The 21554-nt window shown below is 38.3% G+C and overlaps 1 protein-coding gene across 1 annotated transcript in view; it reads left to right on the plus strand.

Moving 5' to 3' along the window:
* sema3bl (sema domain, immunoglobulin domain (Ig), short basic domain, secreted, (semaphorin) 3bl) overlaps positions 1 to 8382 on the plus strand; it is a 34054-nt gene extending 25672 nt beyond the window's left edge. Inside the window, exons 10-15 of the mRNA XM_048210012.1 lie at positions 1189 to 1565; positions 1658 to 1749; positions 1932 to 1973; positions 4300 to 4525; positions 5084 to 5217; positions 6922 to 8382. Coding sequence (XP_048065969.1) covers positions 1189 to 1565; positions 1658 to 1749; positions 1932 to 1973; positions 4300 to 4525; positions 5084 to 5217; positions 6922 to 7389 — 1339 coding nt within the window. The 3' untranslated portion in view covers positions 7390 to 8382. The remainder of the gene's footprint in view (positions 1 to 1188; positions 1566 to 1657; positions 1750 to 1931; positions 1974 to 4299; positions 4526 to 5083; positions 5218 to 6921) is intronic.
* Positions 8383 to 21554: the final 13172 nt, after the last annotated feature.

The following is a 21554-nucleotide window of genomic DNA, read 5'->3' on the forward strand; positions in this document are numbered from 1 at the left end:
ATATCACATGGTCCTAAGTATTCAGACCCTTTGCTCAGTATTTAGTAGAAGCACCCTTTTGATCTAATACAGCCATGAGTCTTTTATGAAAGATGCAACAAGTTTTTCACTCCTGGATTTAGGGATCCTCTGCCATTCCTCCTTGCAGATCCTCTCCAGTTCTGTCAGGTTGGATGGTAAACGTTGGTGGACAGCCATTTTTAGGTCTCTCCAGAGATGCTCAATTGGGTTTAAGTCAGGGCTCTGGCTGGGCCATTCAAGAACAGTCACGGAGTTGTTGTGAAGCCACTCCTTCGTTATTTTAGCTGTGTGCTTGGGGTCATTGTCTTGTTGGAAGGTAAACCTTCGGCCCAGTCTGAGGTCCTGAGCACTCTGGAGAAGGTTTTCGTCCAGGATATCCCTGTACTTGGCCGCATTCATCTTTCCCTCAATTGCAACCAGTCGTCCTGTCCCTGCAGCTGAAAGCCCCGACTGGTGGAGGGCTGCAGTGATGGTTGACTTTCTACAACTTTCTCCCGACTGCATCACTGAGCTCAGCCACAGTGATCTTTGGGTTCTTCTTTACCTCTCTCACCAAGGCTCTTCTCCCCCGATAGCTCAGTTTGGCCGGACGGCCAGCTCTAGGAAGGGTTCTGGTCATCCCAAACGTCTTCCATTTAAGGATTATGGAGCCACTGTGCTCTTAGGAACCTTAAGTGCAGCAGAATTTTTTGTAACCTTGGCCAGATCTGTGCCTTGCCACAATTCTGTCTCTGAGCTCTTCAGGCAGTTCCTTTGACCTCATGATTCTCATTTGCTCTGACATGCACTGTGAGCTGCAAGGTCTTATATAGACAGGTGTGTGGCTTTCCTAATCAAGTCCAATCAGTCTAATCAAACACAGCTGGACTCAAAGGGTCCACAGCAAAGGGTCTGAATACCTAGGACCATGTGAATTTCAGTTTTTCTTTTTTATTAAATCTGCAAAAATGTCAATAATTCTGTGTTTTTCTGTCAATATGGGGTGCTGTGTGTACATTAATGAGGAAAAAAATGAACTTAAATGATTTTAGCAAATGGCTGCAATATAACAAAGAGTGAAAAATTTAAGGGGGTCTGAATACTTTCCATACCCACTGTATATATGTCTATGTATAAACACATTAATCAGGTGTTTTTTGTGTCTAACAGAACATTTTCTCTCTCTAGTAATGTGTTTCAGGGATATGCAGTGTGTGTCTATAGTATGGCTGATATCCGTGAGGCATTTAATGGGCCGTTTGCTCATAAAGAAGGACCGGACTATCAGTGGGGACCTTATGAAGGACGAGTCCCTTATCCACGACCAGGAGTTTGTCCCAGTAAAATCACGGCCCAGCCTGGCCGTGCCTTCCGTAGCACACTGGAGTTTCCAGATGCCGTTTTGCAATTTGCACGAACGCACCCACTAATGTGGCGCCCCATTTACCCCTCACAGCGGCAACCTCTGCTGCTCCGCACCGGCGCCCCCTACAGGCTCACGCACATCACTGTTGATCGCACACAGGCCGAGGACGGATACTATGATGTCATGTTCATCAGCACTGGTAAGGAGGAGTGTCATCACTTTACTTAATACTCAAGTGTATTTGTAACCATGGTTGAATGATTGAATAACTGTGACCTTTGACCTCTTCAGATATTGGGACAGTGCTAAAGGTTATCGTACTAGGAAATAGTAACTCTCTCACCAGCGAGGAAATCACACTGGAGGAAATGCAGGTGTTCAAGGTCTGTGAGCTCAAAAGTTCTTATTATTATCAATGCTGAATTCTTTGATGAATTTATAAGTTCAAAAGAAGAGCATTTATTTGCAGAAATCTTTTGTAGTAATATAAATGTCTTTACTGTCAAACTTATAGTGTAAATGTGAGTACCTTTAGATCTGTTTCTCATTATATTTATCTCTGCAGGTACCCACTCCCATAACCTCCATGGACATATCTGTGAAGAGGGTAAGTTTATGCATCATGCACTCTCACTGTACTGTTCCAGTAAATTAACGTAAGCGTAGTATCGTAAGCAGCACCATAAATTTATTTTCCACAAAATTCCCAAAGAGGCTTTTACTTTGTGCAGAGAAATGGGACTCCACTTTGTGTGTATAGTGTATATGCTTTTTGGCTCCAAAGCAATAAAACATTCATGCAAAACAACCAGTTGCTTAGTTATTCATCATGAAGCAGGTGCTTTATATCCAAACCAACTGACAGTTCACTTACTTCATGGACAGTCCTGTAGCCACAGGAGTTAAAGTGAGTTCACCCAAAAATAAAAATTGTGTCATCATTTATTTAGCATCAAATCATTCCAAACTGATAGGTCTAAACCATCAATCCAAACCAGACTGATTTTTTTTTTTTTTTTTAATGTTGAAGGAATTCACGCTTAAACACATACAACAAAAAGTGCCTCAAGAATAATTGCACCAGGTTTCAGGTCAACAATGCCAAATGGTGTTGGTTCTTGAATTTTTCACTGAATTTTTTATTAAATAACAACTTAAAAGTACACTATGCAACTTTTGGCCCTTTAGCCGTTATAAAAACAAAACTGCATGCATTTTGCAGAAGAACGTTGTTTTGGTTGTGCTTCGGCTTTGCGTGACTATGTGGATGAATATGACCCTTCACAATAGATAATGCTTTACAATGAACTCTGCTAAAAAACATACTCACTTGTTGAGTGATAAAAACCCCATCTCCTTGTCACTTTTACTACCACATTTCCAGACAAGCAGGGATATTTTGTAAAATGCAATAAAATCAAGAATCTGTGATTTGCTCATTCTCTTTAACCTTTATTTAACTGACAAAAGTACAAAGAAAAGATTTCCAAAGTTTTCATTGACCAGCAAAATTGTACTCTGAAAATATAAAAAAAATTTTATATTGATGGCTGCAACACACTCCACAAAAGTTGTGACAGAGGCATGTTTACCACTGTCACATCACCTTTCCTTTTAATTACACTTTTTAATGATTTGGGAATTAAGAATACAAAAAATCCAGTTTGCAAATAGAATTTTTGCCCAATCTAGCCTGATATAGACAGCTGCTCAACAGTCCGTGGTCATCATTGTCTGAGTCTCTTTTTTATGATAGGCCATACATTTTTAATAGGAGACAGATCTGGACTGCAAGCAGGCCAGTCAAGCACATCCACTCTACAGTGTAGAGTGTCTATGAAACCAATCTCTTTTAGCACATGCAGAATGAGGCCTGGCATTGAATCTTTTCACAATATTACATATGGTAGGTGGTGAAATGCTTAAATTCTTTGCATTCTTGTATTAAGAAATGTGATTTTTTAATTGTTTGAAAATTCTCTCATGACATTTGGCATAAAGTGGTAAGCCAAGACCCATCTTTGCTTGCAAAGATGAAGTTTTATACCCAATCATGATACCCTCAACTATTACCAGTTTACCTGCTAATTTTGGACTGTTTCAAAACTGTTTAACTTGGAAATTTTATAATCTTTTCACTTTTATTTTTGCCTCTGTCCCAGAGTTTTTGGAGTGTGTTGCGGCCATTAAAATTGGTTTATATCTACAAAATACAATTAAGTTTCAGTGAAAACATTAAATAAACCTTTAAATAAAGGTTCAAGAGAATTAAATCACAGATTCTTGTTTTTATTGTATTTTACAAAATGTCCTAACTTTTCTGGAAATGGGGTTGTACAACATATCAAATCCCTCAGTTCTCGCCATCTCCTAAAAGCCAAGTCAATGTTGATTCTTGTTTTATTACAAGCTCAATCGTGTTCTCTTTTTGCCACTGTTCGGTGTTTGTTTAAAACACGATTCCCGGGAGGTTCAAGATTTAGCGAGCTCCATGTTAACCTTTCTCACTTGTTGTGACAACAACACCATACACGTGTCAAAGTAACTTTTCTCTATTTACGAATATGACAAGACACGCATGGGCGAGTGATGTATGTACTCAATTTCCTGTAAAACCGTCCCGACAGGTCTAAAATATAAACACTTATAGTAGACTTTACACAGTGTACCTTTACATTTTGGTCATATAGACTACTTTTATAGTGCCTTTTGATGCTTTTTGGAACTTGACAGCACCAGTCCTCATTCACTTACATTGTATGGAAAAGAGCAGCCAGGACATTCTACTAAACATCTCCTTTTGTGTTTCACAGAGGAAAGAAAGTAAATGATGACTGAATTTTGTTATTTGGTTGAACTATCCCTATTTTGCTCAAGGGAACAGTGGAAGAATGGAACTTAAAACATTTTTTTTTTTGCTCTCTCTTTTACAGCAAACTTTGTTCGTGGGTTCACAGACGGGTGTTGTCCAGGTGCCTCTGCACCGCTGCAGTATGTACGGTAAAGCCTGCGCCGAATGCTGCCTGGCTCGAGATCCATACTGTGCCTGGGACGGACACACCTGCACACGCTACCTGCCAAACACGAAACGGCGTTACCGGAGACAGGACATCAAACATGCAAACCCAGCACTGCAGTGCATGGACCAAAACCTCAGCGGTAAGAAAGAAGGAGAGAGATGACAGCCTTCTTAACTGAGTGCAGTCATGCAGCATGAATGTCAATGCACCAGCTGCCTCCTCTGACAACTTCAATTGCATTTACATGTCAAAGAGCTCACTGTTGTGAAAGTGCAAGAGAAGAGCAATTCCTTCAGAGATTTGAAGTTAAATTGTTTAATTATTTGAGTTAGAAACTTCAATACACCTTTGAGCTTGTTCTAATAGGAAAATTAATAGGGTTTGAAGGGCAATCTCACTCCACTGGGACAAACACTCTGTGAAAGACAGGAACTGATAGAGTGAGAGGTGAACAGACAGATCACTCTTCATCTCTCATCACAGAGGAGAGAGAGAATGAGAGGAAAGAACAAAAGAGGTGTGAATGAAGAGCACTTGAGTGTTTGCATGCCAAAGGTGAGGATGTTGGTGATGAAAAGGGATTATATATGTATGTGCACTCTTATACAAACACATATCCAATGGAAAATGCCTGGCTGACCTTACTCTGAACCGTGTTGTGGGACTGTCTTAAAGTGTCATGTGTTTCTCTCTGTAGTGGAGGACCTGGATCTGACTGAAGAACGGGTCGTTTATGGCACTGAGAACAACAGCACCTTCCTGGAGTGCATCCCTCGATCGCCACAGGCCACTGTCACGTGGCACATTCAGAGAGATGACTACTTAGAAGAGGTGAGAGATATACAACAGGATTAGAAGATATTTACAATGACACTGAAACGGATTCGGATTCGGACACTTAAAAATGTCGAAATGTCATTGCATTAGATGAGGGTTTTTAAACTTTGTGATGCCAGAGTTCTCTTTGTGAAAGACCCCCTTCCTAAAATCTGCATAAATACTATTTCTGGCTCCAAGTCTTTACTCCGTTTTAAATGAATCTCAACAGCTGTTTATTCGCACTGTTAATTTATAGTACACCTTTAAGCTAAGCTTTTATAAGCTGTACAATACAGTCTCTAGGCCCAGGGTGTCCCGAACACCAATATTGTAACGATTCAGAAAAAAATTAATCATGTGTCTGGTTAACTAAGATTTTGCTATGGAGATAAAGGTTAGCTGTTGTGTGACATCAAGTGGAATAAAAGCAACTAAATGTTTTCATTTACAAAGACCTTTTTATAAAGTGTATGAAATATAGTAAGTGTGATAAGGACAACATGCTGTTAAATTAAAAAATAAAAATTAGCAAAATGCAACATTTTATTAAAGTGCCTTTTACCATTGTACTAGAGTCGAAATAAATTAAAATAAATGTAAAATCCAAAAGAGATTAAAATATCAGGAAAATATTTACTTCATATGCTGTATTTTTCTATTTACACGGAACACGGCGTAATGCTTTACATTGCAGGTCTTGATGCCCGATTCCGTTTTGTTGACTATATCCCATATCCTATATCTGCATTTACACTATACACTTGGCGAAACGACCCAAGGTAGATGTACTGACCCAGAAAAGCTTAGGCTAAAAGGGAAGTAAAAATGGCGTGACTTGCAATGGATGCAAGGGAAATGATAATATAAGCTTTTGCTTTCTGCACCATCTTTAAAGGTCAGCAAAACATTGGGTTGTGCCTTCGTTCCTCTATTGCGCCACTGGAAAGAGTCATGTGATCACAGTTGGTGTCCACTTGAGTTGACGTCATTCACCAACATCACTTTTTCAATGACGTACGACTCGCATTGACAGGAATATCCGATCTGTTCACTTACATGGTAGATGCCAATGCATGTATCTGATTTATTTCCACATATGAATGAGGCCTAAAACTGATCTGAGAATATCGGAATCCATATGCTTTTTTCCTGCTTACACGTTCATGGGTCATATCCGATCTGTGCCACATAGGAGAAAAAAAAATCAGAAAACACTGTTCCAAAGTAGAGTGAATTTTGGTTTACAACACACACTGAGCAAACTAAAGGCGGTAATGGTGGGGAGAAACAAGTAAAAACTATTCTAGAAAGTATTATGTTACAAGGAAGTAAAGATGAGCAACAAAATATCAAACCAAGCGGCATTTATTTTAAAATAAAAAATAGCAATTTTCAAAATTCTGAAAAATTTTACAAAAGTTCACAAAGTATTTTACGTTTAAATTATGAACCAACAAATATAAAGTTTACAATGAATACATTCTGTGAAACTTTAAGACACTTTCAGATATCCACTGAAAATAACCTTGAAACCAGTTGGTGAGAAGTAGAAATGAAAAGAAAAAGAAATGAAGTTAGCATTGTTTGCAGATCCCATTTGGTTAGTCTAATGCAATGAAATGTATTCATTTTATTTCTTTATTCATTCACTTTATTTGAGAAAGAGACCATGTGATTTTTACATTTCCATTAATTTCTCTTTTCCTCTCTGTTCAGGTGGTATTAGATGAACGTATCATTAAGACAGATGATGGTTTGTTGTTCCGGCGTGTGCTCCGTCAGGACGAAGGCATCTACGTGTGTCGATCTCGGGAACACGGATTTGCGCAAACGCTCTCACGCTTCTGGTTGGACGTCTTACACGCCGACGCCCTTTTGGACCTCCTGTCACGTGACAGCAAATATAAAGTGTGGTCGCCGTGCCCCGCCAGCACTGCCCCTGCCAACCGTGGCCCAGCAAGGGCGTGGTTCAAAGATGTCTTGCAGCTGATTGGTCCTTCAAATTTGCCGCAGGTGGAGCAGTACTGTGAACGTGTTTGGTGTAATGAGAAGCTGAGACGCAAACACAAAAGCATGATGGACAAATATCGACAAGCGCAGGACTCCGCACGGAAAGCACGAATCCAAAAGAGCACGGGAGAATCCCGAATCCGTTCTCCGAGGGACCTCCACACACTAGAGTAAAATACAGATCCACGTGAAGAAAATGGACTTCCAATGGAAAAGTGGACTGGATTTTTAGACGCCCTTATACACACACATAAACATACTTATTTTTTTTATGTAAAATAATGTAGGTTTTGTGTCTAAGTCTAAGCTCTCTCCATGTTAATTAGGACATTTTTGAGCGTCCTCTCCAAATATTCCTGTGACCACGACAGCCGGCCCTCATCACTTCACACTAGACCGTGGATAATGTTATACGTCTCACTTAAGAACTTAGCAGCTGCAAAACCTTTTTACTGGAACAAATGAGGTTAGACAGGATGAAACTAGTAGACTGGAGCGCTGCCACTGCAATAACAGGTGCCAAAAAACATACATTCATTTAAGATTCGTTTGGCTGTGATACAACTGGGCATAATGCTTAGAGACTTTTCCTCAACTGAGGGCTATGGCAGTGCTCAACAAAACTCAGCTTGCCAGTACATTAAGCTGTAAAGAAATAAAAGTTTGGACTAATTACACTATTTTCAGGTAGGTTGACGACCGTTGAGACTTCAACAGAACTGATTTTGTTCTTGAAACACCACATCACGATCATGAGCTTCAGAGCTTTTTACAGGGTTCGTTTTCTTTTCATTCTTTGCAATGTAAAGTTTTGGTAACACTTTATAGTAAGGTCTAATTCTTTAGTTAATGCAACAGCTTGTATGAAATATCAATGAACAATGATTTTACAGCATTTATCAATCCTGGTGTGTGTTTTTTATAATATATACTGACTTTTTTGACATTGTATAAATGAACATTTATTTATTATGATTGAACATGAATTAATAGTATATTTATAAAATAACATTAACCTACATTCATAAATGCTGTATACTGTTTGTTGTTAGTTCATGATACTTAAAGGTGCCCTAGAATTGAATTTATATTGGCATAGTTAAATAACAAGTGTTCAGTACATGGAAAAGACATACAGTGAGTTTCAAACTCCATTGTTTCCTCCTTATATAAATCTCATTTGTTTAAAAGACCTCCGAAGAACAGGCGAATCTCAACATAACACCGACTGTTACGTAACAGTCGGGGTGTACACCCCCAATATTTGCATATGCCAGCCCATGATTGAGGCATTACACAAGGGGAGTTAGTATTACACAAGGGCAGAACGTCTGGATGTGCACTGCTGAATAATCAGACTAGGTAAGCAAGCAAGAACAACAGCGAAAAATGGCAGATGGAGCAATAATAACTGACATGATCCATGATAACATGATATTTTTAGTGATATTTGTGAATTGTCTTTCTAAATGTTTCGTTAGCATGTTGCTAATGTACTGTTAAATGTGGTTAAAGTTACCATCGTTTCTTACTGTATTCACGGAGACCAGAGCCGTCGCTATTTTCATTTTTAAACACTTGCAGTCTGTATAATTCATAAACACAACTTCATTCTTAATAAATCTCTCCAACAGTGTAGCATTAGCCGTTAGCCACGGAGCACAGCCTTAAACTCATTCAATATCAAATGTAAACACCCAAATAAATACAATACGCACATAATCCGACGCATGCATTCAGTATGCATGACGAACACTTTGTAAAGATCCATTTTGAGGGTTATATTAGCTGTGTAAACTTTGTTTATGCTGTGATAGAGTCGAGAGCTCGGGAGGGGGCGGAGAGCGCAAGCATTTAAAGGGACCGCAACCTGAAATCGGCTCGTTTCTAATTATGCCCCAAAATAGGCAGTTAAAAAAAATTATTTAAAAAAATCTATGGGGTATTTTGAGCTGAAACTTCACAGACACATTCAGGGGACACCTTAGACTTATATTACATCTTTAAAAAAAAAGTTCTAGGGCACCTTTAATGCATAAATGTTATTACGCAGCTCTCTGCAATACTCGACTCGACTCTGATTGGTCACTCGCAGCATTCAGTGGTCTGATATTTTTAATATGCTGTAACTGAAACTGGGATTATGAATCACAACGCGGACTCTCTCTTTCTTGTTTCACAAGTTGTGTCCTAAATGACTATACACTGTGTACTTATGTTATGTATTAATCTTTTGTCAAGTGAATGAATTTTAGAAGGTTATTTTGTCATCCAGCATCTGTCATCGGAACCCTGTGTTTGACATTTCAAACTTTGTTTTTTTCGGTTAATCGCCATCTGCGCATCTGGGTGTTTGAACTTTTTCTTTATGGTATTTTCAGTATCAACACACTACTCAAGGTGTGTCCAAATTCAGAGCTCTAATTACAAATGTACTGGAGTCTCCAATGCTGGATGAGAAAACCATATAAAATTCATACACAAGACGGTTGAGTACCTATAAGTGCATAATGTATAGGACGCATTTTGGGACACAACTATAGAAGTGCGGCTTGTGTCATCTTGCGTGTCAGTTATCGATTGTAGTGAAAATGACCTCGGAGAACTTTAGTATTATTTACTGCAATACTGTTATCATGTTTATCTTTTTTATGCCAATTGTTTTATACAGTACGTTGTATGGACTTTTTTAGTTTTAGCCATGGCTTAAAGGGTTAGTTCACCCAAAAATGAAAATTCTGTCATTAATTACTCACCCTCATGTCGTTCCACACCTGTAAGGCCTTTGTTCATCTTCGGAACGCAAATTAAGATATTTTTGATGAAATCCGAGAGCTCTGTGACTTGTCCATAGACAGCAATTTAACCACCACTTTCAAAGTCCAGAAAGGTACTAAAGACATAGTTAAAACAGTCCACATGACTGCAGTGGTTCAACCTTAATTTTATGTAGCGACGAGAATCCTTTTTGTGCGTAAAAACGAAACAAAAATAATGATTTTATTCGACAATCTCTTCTCTTTTGTGTCATTCTCATACGTTGTTTACGTCCAGCTCTTCCAGGTTTTACATCAGAATGCTGGCTCAGTATAGACCAACGCTGTTCACGTTAGTAGCACGACATATGCGTGTGATGCTGACGCAGAAGCCAACCAATAATGAGTCGTCATTCTGACGTAGAACCTGAAAGCGCTGAATGTGAACAGTCTACGAGAATGACACAGAAGGGAAGATATTGTTGAATAAAGTCGTTATTTTTGTTTCATTTTTGCGCACTTCATAAAACCACTGTAGTCACATGGAGCACCTTTCTGGGCCTTGACAGTGGTGGTTAATTGCTGTCTATTGAGGAGTCTATTGAATGCTCTCGGATTTCATCAAAAATATCTTAATATGTGTTCCAAAGATAAACGAAGGTTGTGGAACGACATGAGGGTGAGTAATTAACAGAAATTGTATCTTTGGGTGAACTAACCCTTTAAAGATACTATTCTGGTAAGACTCAAAAATAATTTAAACACAGTATATCTTGTGCACATATTTATTAGGTGATTATCCATGTATTTCAATGACCGCCTGACTGTTCATTTCTCATGAATTGAACCTTATTATAAAGTATGTTTTAATCATATATAATGTAACTGATTCAAAACTAGACAGCTGATCCAATGTTTTACCATTCATTGATGCAAAAGCTGTTCAGCGGCTAAAGTAACCTTGATGCGAACATCTGTGTCCTTTCTCGCTATTCACATTCAATAGTTTACTTGTCACTTTGTACATTTATATGGAAAAACTCCTGCATCACTTGAACCATTTATTTATTTATAGTTAGAAAATGGTCTGGGGGGAAAAATGAATGCTTTCTCTGAAAACATTGCTATGTTCTATACAAATTTTTCCTAAAGACTGTTTGGCTCGCAAACTTTCTCCAATGTAATTTCAGAACTTCAGGGAAAAATCATCAAACCGCTGGAACAAATCAAGTAAAAGAAACAAGCTCACTGAATATAGTTTTATTTGTCAATGCCCTGACTGGACTGACTGCATAGACTAGTTGCACTGAAACTGCTTTTTGTGAATGGGTACAGTAGCACTGCTCTGATCATTCATTCGTCATCAGCTTTTAACTGTAAATACAACATTAAAACAATAATCTGAAAGGAGTGCTGTACTTTTAATAACATAAACAGCACAATTTCTCCTTTTCACTGTTTTTAAACATCAGTTGTACTGATTGTAGCTCATTTTCTCTCTAGGTAAAATACAGCACAAATGCAGTGTTTTAACCAGTGTGTCTGATATATTTATGTGTTATTTAAAAGTGATTCTTGCATGCAGAAAACTCCGACCTCTGTTTGGTTCAGTGATACATAAATAAAAACATTTCACAGAGAGTTTTATGGGTTTGTGCTTCACACCGGGTCCGAGTACGTGTAAAGTAACTCAGAGCGACCACCTCTTAGCGGGACCCAGGGGTTGGGTGTGATCCTTCAGCATTACAGATGTTCCTTTCACGTTCTGAATCGTGTGCTGGTTTATCATGTTGAACTGAAAAGGTCTTTTTCTCTTGAGATTGTATTTGTCAGTGCTCTATTTAAAAATTACTCCATTCAAGTGAGGTCATACGTTAGTGTCATTAGTCAGTACGAGGCTCGACATTAAGAACAAGCGGCTGTGCTGGGATATATTGCTGCTGGCCACAGACCACAGTAAAAGAGCTATAAAAATCAGTGAAGATGTTCATAAACCAGACCCAGCCAGAACCAAAACACTAGCTAAACGAGGCCCAAATGTGCATTTATATGTGAGGTAGTTAGCAGGTTGATGCGGTTGCATCATATAACTGTCAAACTGTGCCATGGTTTCACTCTCAGTGTTAAAAAGTTAATTGCAGAGTCAGGCATCACTGTTTTATTTCTACTTGTTTTTAGAACCCAGACCTGAAGAGTAAACTTCGTCACATAACTCGCCTCACCTTTGGTGTAAGACATGAATTACTCAGATCTTAGCAAACTTTCAAGGGGGCCCTCAAGATGACTTTAAATAATTTAAAATCAGAAAAAACAAGCATTAAAATGAGCTAAAACAACTACAAATAAAATTTTCATTGAAGGAAAATAATTGAAAGTGGGGGGAAATCACATTATGAAATAAATGTTTTTCACCAAAACATGTTGGCCACAATTATTGGCACCCCTAAAGTTTTTATGAGTAAAATATCTCTGATGAATATTCCCATTCATATTTACATTTTTTTAGCACACCAGGGTGATCATGAACATGAAATTGTCCAGCCATGTCTTCCTGTTCCACAGGAGTATAAACATGAGGAAACACAAAGGCCTTAATTATTCATCACGATGAGTAAAACCAAAGACTATAGATCTGATGTGTAGCTAAAGATTATTGAGCTTCACAAAATAGAAAGTGGCTGTAAGAAAATAGCTCCCCATTTCCCCATTTCTACTATCAGGGCAATAATTAAGAAGTTCTAATCAACTAAAGATGTTACAAATCTGCCTGAAAGAGGACGTGTGTCTAAATCGTCCTAATGTGCGGTGAGGAGGAAAGTTTGAGTGGCCAAAGACTCTCCATGGATCACAGCTGGAAAATTGCAGAGATTAGTTGAGTCTTGAATCCAGAAAGCCTTAAAAAAAAAATATCAAACAGCACCTACATCACCAAAAGTTGTTTGGGATGGTTTCAAGAAAAATCCTCCTCGCTCATCCAGAAATAATCTCCAGCATATTCAGTTGTCAGACACGACTGGAACTTCAAACAGGACTGGCTTCTATGGTCAGATGAAACTGACAGATGGGTTTGGTGCACACATGGATAAAAAGTACCCCATGCCCATGGTTAAATATACTGCTGGATCTTTAATGTTGTGGACCTATTTTCAAAACCTGACCGCTTCTGCTAGAAATCCAATAATCCAATAATCCAATGGGCCGTGGTTAGATCTTCCATCAAGACTATGATCCAAAACAAACTTCAAAACCAACACAAAAATGTCACCAACATGGAGCTGGGAATCTGAAGGATCTGGAGAGATTCTGTATGAAGGAATGGTCTCTGATCTTTTGTCAGGTGTTCTCCAAACTCATCAGGCATTATAGAAGACGACTCAGAGCTGTTATCTTGGCAAAAGGAGGTTGCAAACAGTATTGAATAAAAGGGTGCCAATAATTGTGGCCAACGTGTTTTGGAGAAAAACATTTATTTCATAATGTGATTTCCCCCCCCACTTTCAATTCTTTTCCTTCAATGAAAGGTTAGATTTTTGCTAATTTTATGAATTAAAGATCAAAAGGATAAACAATGCAGATCTTTGATAATTTCCGAAGAATCGCTACTTTTTCAAAAATGAATCGCTACTTTCCCAAAAATGAATCGCTACTTTTCCAAAAATGAATTGCTACTTTCCCAAAAATGAATCGCCACTTTTCCAAAAAATGAATTGCTACTTTCCCAAAAAGAATCACTACTAAAAAAAAAAAAAAAATCACTACTTTTAAAAAATTAATCGCAACTTTCCAAAAAAGAACCGGTACTTTAAAAAGAAATAATAAATCGCTACTTTTCAAAAATGAATCGCTACTTTTTCAAAAAAGAATCGCTACTTTTTCAAAAAAAAAAGAAAGAAGAAAAAAAAGAATCGCTACTTTTCCAAAAAATGAATCCCTACTTTTCAAAAATGAATCGCTACTTTTTCAAAAGGAATCGGTACTAAAAAAAGAAAAAAAAGAAAGAATCGCTACTTTTTCAAAAAAGAATCGGTACTTTAAATAATTGAATCGGTACTTTTTCAAAAAAGAATCGCTACTTTTTCAAAAAAGAATCGGTACTTTAAAAAAAATGAATCAGTACTTTTTAAAAATGATTCGCTACTTTTCCAAAAAAATGAATTGGTATTTTTTTTTAAAATGAATCGGTACTTTAAAAAATTTAATCGGTACTTTAAAAAAAAAGAATCGGTACTTTAAAAAAAATGAATCAGTACTTTTCAAAAATGATTCGTTACTTTCCCAAAAAAATGAATCGCTACTTTTCAAAAATGAATCGCTACTTTTTAAAAATTAATCGCTACTTTTCAAAAAAGAATCGGTACTAAAAAAAAAATGAATCAGTACTTTTTAAAAATTATTTGCTACTTTTCCAAAAAATGAATTGGTATTTTAAAAAAAAATGTTGAATCGGTACTTTTAAAAAATGAACCGCTACTTTTCAAAAATGATTCACTACTTTTCAAAAATGATTCGCTACTTTTAAAAAAATAATCAGTACTTAAAAAAAAATGAATGGCTACTTTTAAAAAAAAGAATCGGTACTTTAAAAAAATTAATCAGTACTTTTCAAAAATGATTTGCTACTTTCCAAAAAAAAAAAAAAAAGAATCGGTACTTTTCAAAAATGAATCCCTACTTTTTCAAAAAAGAATTGGTACTTAAAAAAAATTAAATAAAAATGAATCGCTACTTTTCCAAAAAAGAATCTGTACTTTAAAAAAAAAAAAAACGAATAGCTACTTTTCAAAAATGAATCGCTAATTTTCCAAAAATTAATCACTACTTTTCCAAAAAGAATTGATATTTTTTCAAAAAAGAATCAGTACTTTTCAAAAAAAATTAATTGCTACTTTTTCAAAAATGAATCGCTACTTTTCCAAAAGTGAATTGCTACTTTTCAAAAAGGAATTGGTACTTTAAAAAAGTACTTTTTCAAAAAAGAATTGGAACTTTTTAAAAAATGAATCGATACTTTTAAAAAATTAATCGATACTTTTTCAAAAAAAGTATCGGTACTAAAAAAAAGAAAAAAAAAGAATCGGTACTTTTTCAAAAAAGAATAGGTACTTTTTCAAAAATGAATCGGTACTTTTCCAAAAATTAATCACTACTTTAAAAAAATGAATTGCTACTTTTCAGAAATTAATCGTTACCTTTAAAAATGAATCGCTACTTTTCTAAAAAAGGCTCGCTAATTACCTAATGAGATTACATTACCATCATTAATAACTATTAACTAACGGACAAATTGTAAAGAACATTATCGTGTGTCTGAGACGTAATCAGTCTAAGATGTTTTTCACTTTAAAATAATGGTCCTGATCACTAGTAGTTCCTGCATAGTGACTAGGTAACACTTGAGTAATTGGTGATGCATTTTATGACCACGTTGAGATTAAAAAAGCTCACATCTCAGACACTTTAAGATTCTTCCAGCATCACTCCATCTCCACCTTTACCCAGCAGGCACAGGATGTAGACTCCAACATCGATCAGACATTGGATTTTGGTTGCAAATGAAAATCGGGTTGACGTTTTAACCCAACGTTTGTTGCGAAAATTTCAATGAGGAAAAATAAATAATATTTATTAATATATTATATAAGTATATTAAAATTGAAAACCATTATTTTAAATTGTAATAATATTTCACTAGCCTATAACAGTTTTCTGTATTTTTTGATCAAATAAATGCAGGCTTGATGAGCATATGAGACTTCTTTCAAAAATGTAACCTCTTACAGTGGTGTGATATTGTTTTAACTCTACTAAAAGGTGTTCAAAATTTGGTTTGGACTCTGCCCATTTCTTCTTATGAATATGGAATTTTCCTAAGACTAAAAACAATTGGACAAAAAAAGAGAAATCCTTATCTGTTCCACCATCTTCAAAGTAAATAAACACATCTTTTCTCCTCAATGTTAAAGTTTGTCCAGTTTTACGTCTTATATAGTTTTCAACATCTCTCCAAAATATCATACTATATATACAATCATAAAACAGATGCGTGCCAGATGAAGTCTCGATTTAAGGATTGTGTTGGTAGCGTAGAAATCACGTGACCCACTTTCTGTCCAATCACGTGCGCGATTCACTTTGAGTGTCGGAATGTTCAAACCCCCAGATCTTACTTTACGAGTAGGTTTTCATTCAGACTTATTCAATTAAATTTTTTAAATATGCAGTTATACAAGTAATATGAAGAATACAAATTATTTCAGGAAAAATAAAATATTTGCCATATGCAATTCATATGAAATGTGTACATTATTCTTCTATTACATCATATTGATATTCATACTGGCATTAAATGCCACAGTTTAATGGGTAAAAGAATTTACCACAGAGAGAAATTCAACACACAAAGCACACACACACACACACACACACACACACACACACACACACACACACACACACACACACACACACACACACACACTGTTAGGCTTTTATTTGAGCACGTAACATGAAACTATCTATGGAATGTGTGGTGGCTGCTGTCTCGCTTCGTCCGACGAAGCTTCTTTCACAGGGTTTTGGCTGTTTTATTTTTTACTAAACACTAGATGGCGCTGTTTTCGACACTCTCAAAGCTTTGAACCTGCTTTGAACCTTTTCCCAGAACAATTTTGTGACCATGTTTTGATTTACAGTCATCTAAAGAAAGCCTTTCTGAGGGAATCTGTTTATATTTGTTGTATGAGTGTCTGTTGTTGATGCAGTATCTCTCAATATATTGTTTGCCAGATCTGGGCCACAAGCAGGCTTGTTGTTCAAAAATCCTCTATTGTGTGGTGTCATTATGAATATTTAACTGCTCCCGATCGAGACGGAGCATCCCCAATCTCAAATCGTAAATGTAGTGTAACCAACAGAACACTAGAGGGCACTCCTGTGCAGAAAAAGGTTATAGGGTTGTAATGAGAAAAGAAGAATAAATGGATGTTCAATAACAGAGCTGTTTGCGTGTCCTGATGTTTCACCTCCGAGTTTAAGATATAACCATCTGTTACATGGTGTCAGAAGTGGTTTCCACAACCTGGAAAGAATGAAATAAGGAATTGAGGGAGAAAAGAATGCGATGTTGCACACGGACTGCAAGAAAAAAAAAAGGGAATTGAAACAGTGCTCAAGTGCAATTGAGAACGGGCCAGTGAAAAAAAAAAAGAAAACGATCATCGGAGCAGTGCGCTCGAGATTAAGAGTAAGTGAACAGTCAAAATATGGATCAGATATTTTCACTGACACCTCCGGGAAGTTTCAACTTCGACGAGCCTAGTTCATGGCCACAGTGGATGCGCCGCTTTGAACGATTCAGAGTAGCATCGGGCCTTGCAGAAAAACCCTCCGCCTACCAGGTAAACTCTCTTCTTTACATTATGGGGGAGAAAAGTGACGATATATTAAATACGTTACCCCTAAGCGAGGAAGAGAAAAAGAGTTATGAAGAAGTCAAGAAGGCTTTAAGTGAGCACTTTATCGGCAGACATAATGTTATTTATGAGAGAGCGAAATTCAACAGCAGATTTCAACAGCCTGGCGAATCAGCAGAGAGTTTTATCACGGACGTGTATAAGCTCGCGGAACACTGCAGATATGGCGACCTTCATGAGGAAATGATCAGAGACCGTATTGTAGTGGGCATAAGAGATGCAAAGCTCTCAGAGAGACTGCAACTAGATCCAAATTTGACATTGGATAAAACAATAACTCAGGTCAGACAAAATGAGGAAATAAAACGTCAGCAGCCAATAATAAGACGAGAAAAGTCCGAAGTAAAAGAAGTTAACGTTGATGCAGTCGTAACAAAGAGAACATCTAAAGCAAAAATGACATTACAAAAGGCAGAGGGGACAGTGCAGAGAACGCAAAGTTTTTACAATGCGACTCCTAAAATAAAACAGATGGATTCCTGCAAGCGATGCGGAAAAAGTCCACAACACCCATGGAAATTGTGTCCAGCTAGAGAAGCGGAATGCAGAAAATGCAGAAAAAAAGGACATTTTGCTACAGTATGCCGGTCAGTTCAAAGACTCGAAGCGATCGTTGACAGTTCATATGATGAGTCTGCATTCTTGGGAACAATCCAGACCCAAAAACAAGAGAATATGTGGCAACAGAAAATACTGGTGAATAAAGAACCAATCACCTTTAAAATAGATACAGGTGCAGCAGTCACAGCTATTCCAGCATCTTTGTATTCAGCTGAAAAGCAAGGGAAACTCAAAGATTCCAAAAAGAAGATCCTGGGACCTAACAGTACTCCATTGAAAGTGATGGGTACGTTTAGTGCATGCCTGCAGAAGGACAAAAAGAGAATTTGGCAGGATATATATGTGGTAACGGATCTAGTGATGCCGCTGCTTGGACTGCCTGCAATTCAAAGCTTACAATTACTACAACAGGTAGCCAACATACACAAACCTGGAGAGCAGTACAAGGCAATGTTCCCCAAAGTTTTCTCGGGACTCGGAAAATTAGAGGGCAGCTACAAGATCAAACTGTCGGAAGGAGCCGTCCCGTATGCTCTATCAGCCCCACGACGAGTACCGCTACCGCTCGTGGAGAAAGTAAAACTGGAACTCCACAGAATGGAAGAAATGGGAGTCATTCGACGAATCGAAGAGCCTACTCCCTGGTGCGCGGGTATGGTTGTCGTGCCAAAACCGAATGGCAATATCAGGATTTGCGTCGATCTCACACGGTTGAACGAGAATGTGTGCAGAGAAAGACACATACTGCCAGCTGTAGATGAGACTTTAGCACAGCTAGAGGGAGCAGCTGTGTTCTCCAAATTAGATGCCACATCTGGGTTCTGGCAAATACCCTTGCATGAAGACTCCGAGCCTCTAACAACATTCATTACACCCTTTGGGAGATATTGCTTTCGGCGTCTTCCTTTTGGGATATCTTCAGCCCCGGAGCATTTCCAGCTCAGGATCTCTCAGATCATTGCAGGAACGACTGGAGCTCTTTGTCATGCAGACGATGTCCTAGTGTTTGGAAAAGATCAAAAAGAACACAATGAGAGACTGTGTGAGGTGCTGAAGAAGTTTGAAGAAGCAGGACTAACACTGAATGATAAGTGTGTCTTTGCTGTTGATAGAGTGAAGTTCCTAGGCCATACCATAAGTGCTCAAGGGATCGAAGCAGACGAGGACAAGATTAAAGCCATCCTCAACATGCCTGAGCCAGAGAACGTGGAAGGTGTGAGACGTTTCATGGGAATGGTTAACTACGTCGGGAAGTTTTCACCTCATTTGCCGACTCTCACGAAGCCACTGAGAGACCTGTTAAGAAATGACAACACCTGGACATGGGATGCACAGCAGAAAGAAGCGTTTGCAAAAGTAAAGAAAGAACTCAGCTCACCAGCTATACTAGCACAGTATAGTCCGAACAGTGAGACTATAGTTTCAGCCGACGCTTCATCTTATGGTCTAGGCGGGGTGCTCATGCAGAAACAAAAAAATGGTGAGTGGAGGCCTGTCGTATATATCTCAAGGAGTCTAACCCCCACAGAGACACGATATGCACAAATTGAAAAAGAAGCTCTTGCGACAACATGGGCATGTGAGCGACTCAGTGCATATTTGCTTGGATTGGAATTTACAGTGCATACCGACCACAAACCCCTAATATCACTGTTGGGCAACAGACCAATTGATGATTTACCTCCAAGAATTCTTCGTTTCAGACTGAGGCTGCTCAGATACAAGTACAACATCATGTACGTTCCAGGAAAACAACTGGTCACGGCAGATGCGTTGTCACGAGCGCCATCGGGACCTGAAAAATCAACAGAAAACGAAACATTGGAGGATGAGTGCAGAGTTTTTGTGGATCTCATAGTTCAACAAATCCCTGCAACAAAAACAAAACTGAAACAGATTCAGGAAATGCAGAATGAGGATCTAACCTGCCAACAACTAAGACAGTATACACAAAAAGGATGGCCAGACCATCAGAAAACGGTGTCGGAACATCTCGTGCCATACTGGTCTCATAGGGCAGATATCCACGTGGCAAACGGTATCCTACTGAAAGGAGAACGAATTGTGATTCCAAAACCCATGCAGAGAGAGATGCTCGAAAGACTTCATCAAGGTCATCAAGGAATGACGAAGTGCATTGCAAGGGCACAGCAATCTATATGGTGGCCAGGTGTTATAAGAGATGTAAGAGAGTTAGTGGAGAGATGCGACATCTGCTGTCAGCATTCCCAGCAGAAAACAGAGCAATTGATGCCAACACCTTTACCAGCGAGACCCTGGCAACGAGTCGCAGCTGATATCTTCCAATGGGAAGGAGGACATTATCTGGTGGTGGTTGACTATTTCTCGAGATATATTGAAGTTGCAAACTTGCCAAAACTCATAACAGCAACAACAGTGGAGAGGCTGAAGGTCATCTTTGCCAGGTTTGGAATCCCTGAAACACTGGTGACAGATAACGGTCCACAGTTTGCGTCATGTGAGTTCGCAGAGTTTTCCCGAGACTATGACTTCAAACATGTCACAAGCAGTCCACGTCACCCCCAGAGCAATGGAGAGGCAGAGCGAGCGGTGCGTACAGTAAAACAAATGCTGAGAAAGAACCAAGACCCTCAGAGAGCTCTTTTGGCCTACAGATCGACTCCATTAGCTCATGGGATCTCACCTGCAGAACTCTTGATGGGGAGAAGAATAAGGTCAACAGTCCCAGTTCCACCTAAATCTCTCACCCCAAGATGGCCTGACCTGAAAGTGTTCAGAAGAAAAGATAGGATGTTAAAAGAGAAACAACAGGAAACATTCAGATCTAGACACAGAGCGAAAAATCTACCAGTCATCATACCTGGACAGAAAGTGTGGATCAGGACATCGAAAACCACTGGAACGGTCCGGGGGGAAGCAGCAACGCCAAGATCGTATCAGGTAGAAACAGAGATGGGAACACTGAGAAGGAATCGAGCTCATCTTACTGTTCTTCCAGAACCAACTCAGCAAGAGGTCAACGTTACAGTGACAAGGTCAGGTAGGATTTCCCGTCCACCAGAAAGAATGGACTTATAAGATGAATTAGCATAGGTAGACCTGCTGTCAAGAAAAGGGCAGAATAACCCCTTCAGCAGAGTCAGGAATGCCCAGGTAGTCTACCCTGGCTTCCAGCTTAAGAAAGAAAGTTCAATGTTATGTTATTGAGATGTTTGTTCCCTGGAAAAAAAAAAAAAGAGAATATATAACCATGGGGATATAAGTATGTAGAATAATAATAATGAGATTTTGAGACTAAAAGGGGGGGATGTAGTGTAACCAACAGAACACTAGAGGGCACTCCTGTGCAGAAAAAGGTTATAGGGTTGTAATGAGAAAAGAAGAATAAATGGATGTTCAATAACAGAGCTGTTTGCGTGTCCTGATGTTTCACCTCCGAGTTTAAGATATAACCATCTGTTACAGTAAATATCAAACATGTTTGTGTACCAGTGTGTTTGATATTGACGACTTTTGAAAGTGGAGAATTGAGAAAGAAGATCACCCATAATCTTTTTTTTCTGTTTTC

Source organism: Megalobrama amblycephala, linkage group LG12 (genome assembly GCF_018812025.1).
Source record: "Megalobrama amblycephala isolate DHTTF-2021 linkage group LG12, ASM1881202v1, whole genome shotgun sequence".
Classification (NCBI taxonomy): Eukaryota; Metazoa; Chordata; class Actinopteri; order Cypriniformes; family Xenocyprididae; genus Megalobrama; species Megalobrama amblycephala.